The sequence below is a fragment of the Hemibagrus wyckioides genome, linkage group LG14 (assembly GCF_019097595.1).
Source record: "Hemibagrus wyckioides isolate EC202008001 linkage group LG14, SWU_Hwy_1.0, whole genome shotgun sequence".
Lineage (NCBI taxonomy): Eukaryota > Metazoa > Chordata > Actinopteri > Siluriformes > Bagridae > Hemibagrus > Hemibagrus wyckioides.
This window is the reverse complement of record NC_080723.1, coordinates 21258184-21272542: the sequence shown is the minus strand read 5'-3', so window position 1 is coordinate 21272542 and position 14359 is coordinate 21258184. Positions and strand designations below refer to the sequence as shown.

At 40.2% G+C, this 14359-nt stretch overlaps 1 protein-coding gene across 1 annotated transcript in view; it reads right to left on the bottom strand.

Annotated features, from left to right (window-relative positions):
- Positions 1 to 11980, bottom strand: part of nsd1a (nuclear receptor binding SET domain protein 1a) — a 31574-nt gene extending 19594 nt beyond the window's left edge. The window contains exons 1-6 of the mRNA XM_058407635.1: positions 11557 to 11980; positions 10157 to 10974; positions 7547 to 7688; positions 7122 to 7288; positions 5173 to 6994; positions 854 to 966 (exon numbers count right to left, since the gene is read on the bottom strand). Coding sequence (XP_058263618.1) covers positions 854 to 966; positions 5173 to 6994; positions 7122 to 7288; positions 7547 to 7688; positions 10157 to 10957 — 3045 coding nt within the window. The 5' untranslated portion in view covers positions 10958 to 10974; positions 11557 to 11980. The remainder of the gene's footprint in view (positions 1 to 853; positions 967 to 5172; positions 6995 to 7121; positions 7289 to 7546; positions 7689 to 10156; positions 10975 to 11556) is intronic.
- Positions 11981 to 14359: the final 2379 nt, after the last annotated feature.

Below are 14359 nucleotides of genomic sequence, written 5' to 3'. Positions count from 1 at the left end.
TTTTATTTTTAAGGACAAAAAAGTACAAAATTCTAAAAATTATAACATAAGCAACAGAATTAAAATATATGACCAAAGAAAATAAAATTTAAAAAAGGCATAAATGAACCCTTATATATCCTCCAGAATTTTGGGGAATTTTGTTTGTTGTTGTGGCCAAAAATTACTAATTATGCTGGAACTTTTTTTTTTATCTGTGATGAATTTTTTGTGCTTTAATGTTTATCAGAAAACTACTTGAATTGGTGAAATCGCAAGCACAGGATTCTTTTAAACTCCGACCAGTGAAGACACATCTGTAATGACTTTCTATGAAAGCTGTACCCCTGTTCCCTACACATGAATGGAAGAGGGATTGGGCTGAACGTGTGTTGTGATGATCACACAATATGCCTCGGACCAAACCTGCGAAAAATCTGCTGCAGTTCTGAAAAATACAGGAAAGCTCCTCCAAATATCGCTGAGTTCGCATCATTGAAAAATGATCTCTCATGAGAAAACTGATCTGGAGACGTCAGCGAGAGAGTCTGGATTAGACATGTTGAGGGTGAGGAACAGGTTCGGTTTTGAGTTTCACGAAGGCGGAGCACAAAACAGGGGCAGCAACCGACAAAATACATGCTGTGTTCATGGTCAGACATGACTGTGTGTTGTGTGTGAAAAACTACATAAAGAAAACAAGTCTTTTGCAAGTCAAATGGTTGTTAAAGTGCTCAGATGGCAGGAAATTTGAGACATATCTTGAGAATGTTATCAGTGCTAGATCTTTAAGAAACACTTGTCTTTGTATATAGAAGAAATAAACGAAACACGCTGTTTACTTTTTCAGGAACAACAGAGGTGTGAAGCTCACCGTTCTGTACGACTCGGGGGGTTTCTGCGTTTTCTTCTTGGAAGTAAAGATTTGCTCATACTCCTCGCTCCACTCGAGAAGCCTCTTGCTTGGCTTCCGAAGTCTTTTGTTCTCTGAAATAAAATAAAATAATAATTAACTCGACTGATGCCTCACTAACGAATCAGGCGACACAAAACCCTCTGTGTGACTAAAAGGTTCTCTCATCAGCCTCAGTTGTTTTTTTTTCCATTTCCTTGAAATTAATAAGCACAAGTACTTTCCTGTGGTGGAAAACCTCCTGACCAATACAAACCACTGACACCAGAGACTCCTTACAGAAACGTCTCCTTATGGAATCATTTGTTATATGTTGGGGTTTTTTTCTTAATTTTTTGTTATGGCCTTAGCGTCTCGACAGTCGAGAGTCGCGCTAACTCGCGCTTAAACCTTTGTGCGTCTAACAAGCTACCTGACAGCTAAACTTTTTATACAGACATGATAGCGCTGTAAGCTGCTGCATATCACTCTGGACAATTCTACATGCGGAATGTCCTCCTTTCAAGCTAGCACTAGTTACCTAGCTAGTTATGAGTCGGCTAACTCCTCAATAGTAAAGCTAATCGTATTTTAAAAGCTTAGCTAGGTTTTTATTTTAAAAGATTTGCAGAGATAAAAATCACAAAACTATGTGTGAAATTTCGTTGTGTTCATTTTTTACTAGTTCTGCTCTGTTAATACAGACAGAGCAGCACAAAAGAAGGCTTAAAAGTCTAAATCTACCGACTCGTTACCGACGAGATGTTTCGTAATCCGTTTTGGACCAAAAATGCAGGTTACTGCCACCAGAAATGTCGATTTAGTGCAGTTCGAAAGTCCTGTCCCAGGACAAAACCAGGTTTTGGAGATGCTTTGAATATGTATTTCACTCCTCTCCAGCGTAAACAAGCCGCCTCATCACGTGACTAACTACATACATCTAAATTATTTACCTTTAACAAATAACCAAGCGTGAAGCAGAAACTTCAAACATATATGTATATAAAATAACCAGCTTTTTTAACTTATTAGTCTCAGAATCAGTGATGTTAGGAAAACAAAACCAATTCGCACATTAAACTCTACTTTCACATTCTCTCCCACGTTAAACTTTGCTCTGCTCTACGTTGAAGATGATCTCAAAACCACAGAAAGTTCAGGCACCTCTGGCTCCCTGCGTAAATAAAACCGTTAAAGCTGTAAAGTGTGAAATGAAAGAGTGTGAAGTGTTTTTGTTCACCGTTTTCGACAATGCTCTAATGGATAGGGTTTTAATTCTCCTGCAATTTGTTTCAGACATCATTTAACTCCATAAGCTTCCAAAGCATCAAAAAAAAGGAAATATGACACATACTTCATAGTACTTTAATCGTAATCACACACCGCAAATGATAGCGTTATTCTTGTATTGTTGTGTTTATCGATCTTGTGGGTTTTAAACTCGTCATTCTGTCAATATGCATTATTGATCTTCTGCACGTTTCTCTTTCAAGGTTTTCTGATGTCTTCATTAACCAGATAACTCTATGTTTAAAGCCCTGCAGGTTTTAATTCATTGTGGATTTTTATTAAAAATAGATGCATTTGTATTTAGGTCTACAGAAGTGCTTTTTCACACAGCTCTTAACCCTTATTAACCTTATTCTAAACTCTGCTTTTAACCTCAGGTACAGTAATGTCATGTAGAAGCAGGGTTATTAAGCAGGGCTTTTCCCACGGGGTTAAGAAACTCTGCTCTGAAGCAGGATTAGCAGCTTTTACAGTGTTAACTCCATATCACGGTGCTGAATGTGAAATGATGTGCTGTTAGGATGTTACGGCTGGTTGCTTAGCAACAAACAACAAATCAGACACTGAACAGTGTGTGAAAATCAGCAAACAAAACAGCTCGGTAGATAGAGTCAGGCGGCAAAACACTGAACCTCACAGAAGTGCGTACTGGATATCAACAAACAGCTGACCAACTATTATTTCATTTTTATGCAGATAAGGAGAAGGTTGAACCAGAGTTTGGGAAAGTACAGTGTGAAACCTCTCAATAGTCACAACTCACTGTGGAGATGTTTTGCACTGCTTATACTTAAAACAACATAACCCAGGATTCCCTTTGCCCGGGGTTTACTATGATAACAAATCTGAACACAAAATAACTAATCTGAAAAGACAAGGGCGATTCGGACAGAGGTAGGTATAGTATGTGAATGGAATACTTACCGCTGATTGGACGAGACATCGGTCACTCAAGATATACAAGAAGTATGAAACTGTGTATCTAACTTTATTTCTTGAACATGTGTGGATTTCTGCAGTCACTTTAAATTATTTTTTGATGGTGAATTTTTAAAGCTAAAAAAATAACACACATATATTTATATTCATAAGAAAATGGAATTAATTCAACGCTACTTTTGTTATTTTGATTCTGGATTTATTTTGTTCCCAGATTTGTTATTTTTGTTATTGAGTTTTTGGATTTGTTATTTTATTTTCCAGATTTGATATTTCGTTTCTGGATTTGTTTTCTTCCTGATTTTTTTTTTAATTTTATTTTGCACTTCTTGGCCACCGTAGAAAATAGTTATACACTTCTTATCGTGATTCTTATCGCATTGGAAAGGCAATTAATCTAAGCTAATGTCAGAAGTTCGTCAGAATTCACCAGGTTTAATAAGACCAGCAGATCAGGAACATCGCAGCTAGTCAGGGTTAACTATTTGACACGAGGCTGCTTGACTGTTTATAATCTGTTTATAGCAAAACACATCGATGGTGTAAGATTTCCATATCCGTATGATCGTTGAGAGATGTACTGAGATAAATGTATTGTTGAAGACAGACGTCTTCTCTGGATTAGACTCCAGTGAATTCTGTCTATTAGTGATGGAGATCTGGTTGTTATTGATTGATCAGGATGATTTATCAGGAGACTGGTAGTAAGAACCTAGCCTTGGCCTATTATTTTCTTTCATGGTGTTTTCATGATCAATGAACACATGCAGAAACAAAGCATTAGACAGCATTGGCGTCGTGGTTTTTTTTTTTTTTTTTTTTGGTATCTTTGTCGTAGAGGGGTTAGGGTTTAAATGATGTGTTATTAAAGGGCGTGGTTAGGCACATAGCTGTGTTAACCAATCAAACCGCTCCTCTTCACTTTTGTGCGTACAGTGCGGGACAATGAGGTTTTAAAATCATTTTTTGGGTGTAGAAATAAAGAGCCGGCTGAAAGAAATTTCAGAAAATATATTTTCTGTCTCTTTTCACACATGAAACAGTTATTATAGATTCCTAAACCTTGCCTTAACCACCTTCTTATTTGCGGTCAACAACAGTGAATGGATAAATCCGGTGTGCGACCACATTAAATGGTTTAAATAGCTTGTCTTACACTTTAACACCAGTGAGAGAAAAAGTTCAGGTCTGTTGATTGTTATCGTTCTAATCTTCTCGCATACATAACACACACGCACCAAAAAAAAAAAAAAAGAACTGAACTGTGCTGGACATAGTCAGACACACACACACTAAATTGTCCTGTTTGCACGCACATGCCACTTTATATTAATCCTGTTTACATGTGTCGCTTTAATATCTGCAATCACTGTATACACTGTTCTTTGCACATTGTCTTGCTCATTGCACACAGTGCAGACAAACAACATATAGGCCGACTGTCTTGTCTTCCTGTGCACTTCTGTTATATATCTAGATCTTAAAGACAGCACCTTAAGTATAGTTTAATTTTTTTAGTTTAATTTTTAAATTATAGTTTAATTTATCATCTCTGTTATAGCTCTATGTTTGTCTGCGTCACTGTACTTTGTCTGTGTTCTGTGTAGCACCTCTGGTCTAGGAGGAACGTTGTTTCACTTCACTGTGTACTGCATCTGCTATATATGGTTGAAGTGACAATAAAGCTTCTTTGACTTTGACTTGACTGTAACATTCTAACACATCATTTCATAACTGTACGTTTGGCACTGCAATGTGGAGTTTTCACTGTGAGCTGTGTTTCCTCTCCTTCTCACGTGAGCTTCATATCTGCATCTGTTTTTATGAGTATTTGTATATGTTTATGATTTATTCTTAATAATGCATTTTGCAGCCAATCATGAACAAGAACATTTTTTAAAATCAGAAACAAGCCACTGCATCATTTCCACAGGACCGTAACCTTTACCCAGGTGCCTCGTCTCAGATCTGCCACTGATAATCACGGGACAGCAGTGATCCTACTACAATGCTCTTTTTATAGACAAGCTCAGATTTTGAGTGTGTACTAACATTTCATTTTTCACACTTACCAGAGCTGTCCTTTCTATCTGTAGCATTGACCGGAGGGCTTTGGTGGCTCTCTTCGAATACTCCATTGAGTCTAGCAGGAGGTATGACCCTGTCCTGCTCAATCACGCTGCTCTGATCACTCTTTGGCGTTGCCCTATGCTGGGTCTCAGCATCGAACGTCTGCCAGCGCTTCTTCGGTGCCACCGCTGACATCACACCCTTCCCAGTGCTCTCAAGGCCAGACTCTGAACTGGACTTTGAAAGCTTCTCGGTCGGCGCTGCTCTTGCCGCAACCACATCTAGCGTGTTTTGTTTCTTAAGTTCTGAAACCAGAGGAAGCAAACTGTTCACAACATCATGTTTTTGAGCCTCCTTTTTTCCTGCGGACTTCGGTTTAGATTTGTTTGGCTTCAGGCTGCTTGCGGCTTTCCCCTGCGGCCCGTTCTGTACCCAAAGAGTCTGACCGTCGTTTTTATGAAGCGTGTCTAGGGTTGTGGGTTCAGGGTGGGGCTGTGAGGGGAGGAGTGAGGGTTCTTCTTTAATAAGGGCAGACGGAGAGGTAGGAGGCAGCGTCAGCGGCCTTCCCTCTTTTTCTCGGGTGTCATGCAAATCCTTCAACTGCATAAGGAAGGTGGTGAATTTGTACTTGGAGTTGTGATCGTCTGAGCTACACTCTTCTTTCACTGGAGTGTGTAAAGAGAGGTCTTTAGGTTCTCGGAAAACCTCCATGGGTGAAGGTGATGGGGATGAAACAGAGGAAGAGGATGAGCAAGAAATGCTTGATTCTTTCTTGATTTTTAAACCAGCGACTGGCAATTCCGCAGACCTGATGGTGGAATCTTTACCTTTGATCCGAGACCCGTTGTGAATGGGCTCCTTGCTGGGCCGGATTCTTGTTAACTTGAGCAATGTCGGGTTCGGGGAGCACTGAGAGGTCGGGTGTGTCGGATCGGCTATGGGTTCTGTTTTCACCTGCCATTGGTGCTCTGTGCGCTCGGATACATCCAGAAAGGGAGAAAACGAGTGGTGCTCGTCAGACAGAGCCGGAGATGACGATCTGGAATCGTGGCTGGAGTCAAAATCATCCTTCTCTTTGGAATTCTCATAGTTGGCGAGGGCACGGGTCAGGAGGCCGCAACTCGCCGGCAAGTTCAAAGAGTGCATCTCGAAGGTGCCGTCTGATAATCCTTGAGAAGTGCTGCCCAAGCTCCTGCCGTTTGAAGTGGTGCACCTTTTGTTTTTGATTGTAGATTTGTTGTTCGGCTTGTGCTTCGTCAAAGCCGCCGTTTCTTTCTCTGTCTTGCGGACTTTTCTGGGTTTTTTACTCGCACGTTCTGCCTTTGGTTCAGCGCAGAGTTCTTTATCCAACCCCACGAGCTGCTCTTCTGAGCGTTTGGGGCACAGTATCCTGGGAACCGAATCGATGTCCGAGTAAGGGCAATCCCTGGAGTCAGACGCCGGCTCATTTGCGGGAGCAGCAGGAGGTTTCGAAATGTCCAGTGTGGGGCTTGACATCAGCTTGGAGAACGATTCGTCTTTGATTTTAACAGGACTTTTCAGCAGCGAGCTCTTTTTCCTTTTAGCAGGTGATTTCTTTTTGCTTCTCTCTGTAGTTTTGGGTGAACCTACGAGTGGGAGGTTGTGTCCGTTGGAGAAAACTGGACTCTGGGAGGACTGGTGGAGGTCGGAGAAGGTCGGAGAGGTGCACGTCCTCTCCTCTGTAACGGGAGAGTGAATCCCTCTGACTGAGGAAAGTTGTAGTTTACTCCTGAGATACTCTGGCAGAGCTGCTTCTGCATCCAGCACACTGGCTTTCCACAGAGGCATCAAGTGCTTTGGAACCTGCAACAAAAAAACAATAAAACATTACATTAGCAAACCAAACGGAGGACTCATATGAAGTAATATGCTTTATAACGTTTAGCTCATTTTAATAAAACCGTAGAAGGGAACTGCATTAGGACATTACCATATAACCCTTGTCTTTCTGTCTGCCTCGTCGCTTGACCATAGGAAGTTTCTCAAACTGCTGACCTCCTTCAAAAGCAAACGTGGATTGCCCAGAAACCCATGCGTGGTCCACGATCTCCCCAAACGTCCTGACGAAATACATTCGACACGGCCTGCTGCTGGGCTCTGAAACATCACATCATGACCAGATCTCTTAGGGTTCTGAATTCGGATGTTATTTCAAATCAGTGTGCCCCAAATGTGCTAACATATACTCAGAAATCACAACCATGGTGATGACGATCCCTTTATCAGTTTGTATTTAACAAAATTTCCCTGAGGGAAATTATTCTGATACTGATCCCTTAAGATGTGTGTGGGAGTTTACAAGAGAAAATACACAGATTCTGGTTTGTTAGAGGAAAAATCTGTAGAAACACTAACCTTTCATCCTGGTGTGGCTCTCACTCAGGGGGTCTATGGAGATGCGACAGGGCCACCAAGGCCTGCGGTTAAACTTGGCCCACACCACATCACCCACGGTAAACTTCACTTCTGGAAGAGGTTTCTTCTTTGGGCTGTCGGACTGGAGAAGAAAACGCATGACTTGTAAGCGTCGTTAACAATAGTAGCAGGAGTTTGTATGCCAAGTGAGTTGGGAAAGAGAATGGCACACTCAACTAGGTATTACATCATAATAACTACACTATAATATACAACTTTTTGTTGATGTCAGTCAGGAGAATCCGCCTCCCTTCTGTGTCTGGCATCTTTCTCGATTTAAATTTCTCGACACAAATGCAGTGGCCATGTTGTCGTAAATACATAACATGCTGCCAGCTCATACACAATAGCTATCAAAACACACACAGGACAAATACGTCATTCCTGAACATAATAATATTTTAAAAGTTATATATGCAACGCTGCAAACCACCAGGCTAGTCTGATTTATTTTTAGTAAAAGTTTTGAATCTGTCTTTCTATGGAAAAGAATCAATTGTTTTTGTTATAAACATCAGTGTACAAAGAGACTTTACAGAATTTCATTTTTTCCCCCTGAATTTTAACTTGTTTTCTGTCTCAAATGCATTCGTTTGTTTTAAAGACTTCATACTATTTCTCAGTCCTTAGTTGTACCATCAAAGGAAAAATTCAGAAACTCTTCCATGAACAAGGCTACAGTGATTCCTCAACAATCCTCACATTTGGCAAATTAGCTTTCACCATGACCGAGACTACCTCATCAGCGTGTTTAACTCTTTTCAGGATATTTTCCATGACTTGGCTGTTGCTCACAGATGGACGTCTTCTAATGACTCCATTCTTGCACGAACATTGCCCTACATGTGCATTTCTAACTTTACATTTCCAAGTGAACATCACCGCCAGGCCCAGTAGAGCTGACTGGGAGTATGTGGCCAGGAAAAAAATTCTTTTTAACACTTTTAAGCATGCCTTGAGTAGCCACGTGAAGAATGCTTGCCAATCTGTATGATGCAGAAGTATTTTTAACATGTGCCTCACTCCATAGCTGAATAGTCTTAATTCTAGACTTTAATATGATGCTCACTTGTCCACTAAAGACACCAGAGGCAGTGAAGGGACACCCAATGGGACACGAGCAGCTAAAAACATGCTTCAGTACGCCATTTTAACCATATTTCAGTATCTCTCTGGTCACATGACAATGTAAACATGCAGAGAAAACATGCTTCAGTATGCCATTTTAACCATTTTTCCAAATTAGTATTATTTCTTATAAATGTAGAATTTGTCTAGGAATTTCCCATTTTTTGTAAGAAACTTGTCATTTGTCATTTGACTGATCAAATGACATGGAGAGTAAACAGTATATACTATACTTTCAATCACTATATTTCTAAAAATACACTTGATGAAATGGTCAATGAGTACAGACACAGGTTAGGTGTACTTAGCACACTGGAAACTTATATTAACTAGTATTATATTAAAATATTTGGCATTTCTATTTAATAAAGTATGTTGGACAACTTTAAATGTAAAAATGAGCAGACAATAATAGAAATAAACCTTACGTCTGCTACACTTAAGATGGTAATTAGCGGTAATATATGTGGTGTTGACGTTCACGAGGGCGTGTGATAGGATCGTTACCTCGTGGTTAACTTTTGAAAAGAATTCACTAAAATTAATTTCCTTCATAATGAATGAACTTCCATAATAAACGCGAGAGATTGTATAGAAACATCGTTCTCAGATATATCTTTCTAGATCCGTATTTAGATTGGACTAGGTTTACACGTGGAGATGAGTTAATGCGAGTATGACCGGACGGTCCTTCCAGGATTTCACGAATTTGCGAGTGCAGAAATGAACGCAAAATCAAGCAAACTCTGTGGTATTCGCTGCAGCTTACAATTTTACTACAGATTTTCTGTAGGTTTGGTTCGAGACGTGTCGTGTGACATCGTCATAACACCCGTTTAGCCAAAGCCCTTTTCGAATCACGTCCATCAACATGAGTACAGCTATCCTAGAAATTCAGAGGAGTTTAAAACTAGAATACGCTGTTTGCAGTTTCACCAATTTAGGTAATATTCTGGCACAAAAACACGCACATTTTGAAAATAATACGCAGCCAAATCGAGCAATTTTGACCGCAATACGATGAGAAAAAAAAATCTCGAAATCCTGGAGGGACCGACTGGAGTTTCTCTTGGATTTTAGTCTTCATTTCAATTTCACAACTAGTTTGTTTGCTGTTGAAATGAATGATGACTTGGAACAGTGATATTTTTAGACTAAAAGTTATCATACTGTGAAATTGTGTCACTGTCTGTCTGTAATTTGAAAGATATGTGTTCTTACACCAATCTCTGTGCAATACTGTGTTGATTGGGACACCTTTTTTTCCAAGCATAAATGAAAGTCTTCTATTTCTGTGCCAATAAAATCGCTCCCACTAATGTGTTAAATTTCATTACAGTAAAAAGAAAAAAAAAAGCATTCCCTGGGGTGACCCATGTGTATAAAAGCAATAAACTTGCAATAAAAGCATGTAGTGCTTACAGGATCTGAGTAGGTGCTGCTAGGTGAGCTTGGCCGATGAGAAAGGCCTACACTGAACATCGATGCACAGTTCTCCGTGCTCGGGAGGTCACAATCGCTGTCGGAGTAGCCGTCCGAGCTGTCAAAGTCCCTTAGCATGACTTCAACGGGCAGATGAGGAGGACTAGAAGAAGGGTCGTCCGGTGCTGGCTGTGGAGTACTTTTAGAAACTGGGTCAAAACGTCTATGTCTGTTCAAGCTCAGGTTAAGCCCTGAATCACAGAAGCTCTTTGCATTGGCAGAGTCCCTTTTCTGGCAGTTTTTGGCTGAAGGTTTGAGCGGTGCCACGCGCTCCTCTTCCTCGTGGTCATCCTTACTGTCCCCACTGTCAAAGAGGCTGGACTCAAAATGCAGGAATCCGTTGGGGGTCGGGGAGATGTGCTCCAGGCTGTCCGAGCTCACGGGGGAAAAGCCGTTCTTGTCCAGATTCTGGATGTTTCGAAATACGCCATCGTCAGTACCACGACTGAAGGTTTGGGCCGTGTGGACAAGGCTGAGGCCAAACTCTGAGCTGTGCACGTGCGCCTTAGCTCGCCCGTGGTCCCATTCCTGTACGTTCATATTTGGCCTGCTCACCATAGCCGTCAGGTCCTGCAACCTCCTGAGTGGACTGTAGCTGGAGGATGATTCCCTTTGGCTGAATCCAAAGGAGGACGAGTGCTTAGCGCCGTGCTGGAGCCCGCAGGAAGTGACCTGCGGACACTGTGGGCCCGGGCGACATTCCGAGCCATCCTTGGCGCCCACTTTATACGACTGATTCATGTTGGCATGGCTTCGTCCTGCCAAAAAAATAGAAACAAAAATAAAATGACATAATAAATGAATACTGTTCCATTCAAAGTGAACACAAAGTCAATGACTGACCAATCAGCTACAGATATCATTCAATTAACCCTATCTAACCCTTGGTCTAATGTGAACATGATTTGGATGATTAGAACAGTGGTCGTTTCCCAGTAACGAAGCCAAAACATTATGGTTTAGATTTGAATGCTCGAGGTTTCTTTTAGGCCGTCATGTCCATCAGAGCAGACAAAAGACACCTTGAGAAACTAGATTCAATCCCCAAAAAAGCCGACAAGCCAGCCCGGTACGGACATTTAACAGCACACGGACAGGCCATAAATGTGCTCATTTTGCTTATAAACTTCATTAATCCAGATATAATAAGGTAGTGCGCTGCCAGCCTGGGTAAGTAAAGTGTACAGGAAGCTAAAGCTGCACTAGTTTCCCCATGCAGAGACCTTAAAGCCTTACAGCCATGGCCGAGCTGGACACTCGGCTCGATTTACTAACAAACAACAACAACAAAAAAACACTTTATCACAAACGCTGCTAGGAAAAAGTGGCCGAAATCTTACCATTTACGGCTCGGTCAAGACAAAACCATCCGGTATCCGTTCACAGGGGCAGGCGAGAAGTCACTTTTTGGCGATTTGTGAAAGCCGGATCTGCAGAAAGCGGCACTACTAACAACGTTAGGCCCGGACTCGGCTTTCATTTCTACTCTAGTATCGCGCTTTACTCTTGCCCAAAAAAGAAAGAAAGAAAGAAACAGAAATGTATCGAGATTAGTTCATTGGCGATAGAAAATAACAAGTCTTTGCCTCGCTTGCTTTCACCGAGCCATCTAGACGGTGCAAAACGCGCCGCACGCGAAGCACGTTTTGCATGGAAATGCATGGCTTGTTTTGATCGTGGCCCTAGTAGTCATGTTAAAGCAAAAGCCTTGAGTGTGTGTGCGTGTGTGTGTGTGTGCGTGCGTGCTATGGTGTGTGTGTGTGTGTGTGTGTGAGAGAGAGAGAGAGAGAGAGACCGACCGGCAGTGCCACCCAACCCCCAGTCTACTACATACACTGGGTACAAAACGCTCCATGATTCACATAGTATCATCCCGAGGAAACAAAACATTTATAATCAGTAACAATTTAACTCTCTCCTACTGCTTATGCTGTAATGTCATTTAGCAAAGGGAGGTAGTGGGGTTTTTTTGTTGTATAAAGGGGTTTCTTCAAGGTTTTCTCAGCACTCACCGCTGTATTTCCTCGTCCTAACAAAAGACGTGCAGTTTTAAACACTTCCTCCATTTTAGACAGGACTCTTTCCAAAGCCCTCGGCCATGAACACACACCATGCCCGAGCCAGTTACACCGTGATTACACCGTAATACCGAATGATCGGAAACGAAACCGTGTTACCGGTGCTGTGTTGTTATTAAATGACAGACCTTGTCGTTTGGCAACTTTAAACGCCATTTTGGGTTTCAGTGAATACAGGCCACTGTAAATGTTAACATGTCCATGATGTAAGACCAGCATCACGGCCCAGGGATTCGAACAAACTAGCAAGAAATGATTTATTGTAATTGTTAGAAAACAAAAGATTAGGGTTGGGAAAAGGATTTATTACTAACGTTATGTCCAAATTTCCGACTGAAACTGTGTATTTCGCCTAAATCTATACTTAATAACGACGGTTTAACGGATTTTTTTGAAAATATAACAAAATCTAGAACGAGGAGCAGTTTGAATTTAAATTCTATGCACGCGCGTCAAGTCCCAACGCCTTTCATCCGGGTATTTGTCTTGTATTTTTAATACATAAAATAAAATAAAATAAAATAAAATAAAATAAAGCTTAGTTTTCTTACTCGACATGCTCGACATATATGCAGGCACATTTTCCTCTTTTAACAAAATGAAACCCAAGCACAACAACATAAACACGTATCATTCATTAGCATGTCTGTTCATGTTAATGAAGCTAGCAGGATATGGACATAAGAGTGGACATTTGCTTCATTTCCAACAAAGATATTTACCAAGCATTTCTTTAGGTCTTGCTTGTCTACACAGAATTAGTACGTGACCTGATAAATCTCTTTATATATAATAAATCATTGCTCTACTAGCTTATGCATGGATTTATAATCACTTTTATACAAATGAATGAAGCACCATAGTAGTTATTGTGGATATCATCAGCGTAAATGCATTCACACAAATAATTCATTTATTTACATTATGTAAGAGATCTATCAAGGTCAAGGTGGAGGATCTGGAATTCTACGAATCCTGGGAATACTGGGCATGAGATGAGGATACACCATGGATGAGGTCCATTGCATGGCTAGTTACCATGATACAATATAATAAAATCATGGTAACATTAAATATGTAAATATGCAATAAACATTCATTCATTTTTCTGTAAGGGTTTTATCAAGGTCAGGGTCCTGAGACCATCCTGGGAAAAAATATTGGGTATTACATATTACAAAATTTGGGAATACTGATCAAAAGTATTGGGTATTAAGTATTTAAAAAATTTGGGAATACTGGGCAAAGGTATTGGGTATTAAGTATTCCAAAATGTTGGAATATTGGGCAAAAATATTGGGTATTACGTATTCCAAAATTTGGGAATACTGGGCAAAAGTACTGGGTATTAAGTATTCCAAAATTTAGGAATACTGGGCTAAAGTATTGGGTATTAAGTATTCCAAAATTTAGGAATACTGGGCAAAAGTATTGGGTATTAAGTATTCCAAAATTTAGGAATACTGGGCAAAAGTATTGGGTATTAAGTATTCCAAAATTTGGGAATACTGATCAAAGATATCGGGTATTAAGTATTTCAAAATTTGGGAATACTGGGCAAAGGTATTGGGTATTAAGTATTCCAAAATTTAGGAATACTGGGCAAAAGTATTGGGTATTAAGTATTCCAAAATTTGGGAATACTGATCAAAGATATCAGATATTAAGTATTCCAAAATTTGTAAATAATGGGCAAAAGTATTGGGTATTAAGTATTCCAAAATTTGGGAATACTGATCAAAGATATCGGGTATTAAGTATTTCAAAATTTGGGAATATTGGGCAAAGGTATTGGGTATTAAGTATTCCAAAATGTTGGAATATTGGGCAAAAATATTGGGTATTACGTATTCCAAAATTTGGGAATACTGGGCAAAAGTACTGGGTATTAAGTATTCCAAAATTTAGGAATACTGGGCATAAGTATTGGGTATTAAGTATTCCAAAATTTAGGAATACTGGGCAAAAGTATTGGGTATTAAGTATTCCAAAATTTGGGAATACTGGGCACTTCTGTAAAACCATAAGGTTTAAAAATCAGAAGAATCAGTTTCCATGCATGCAG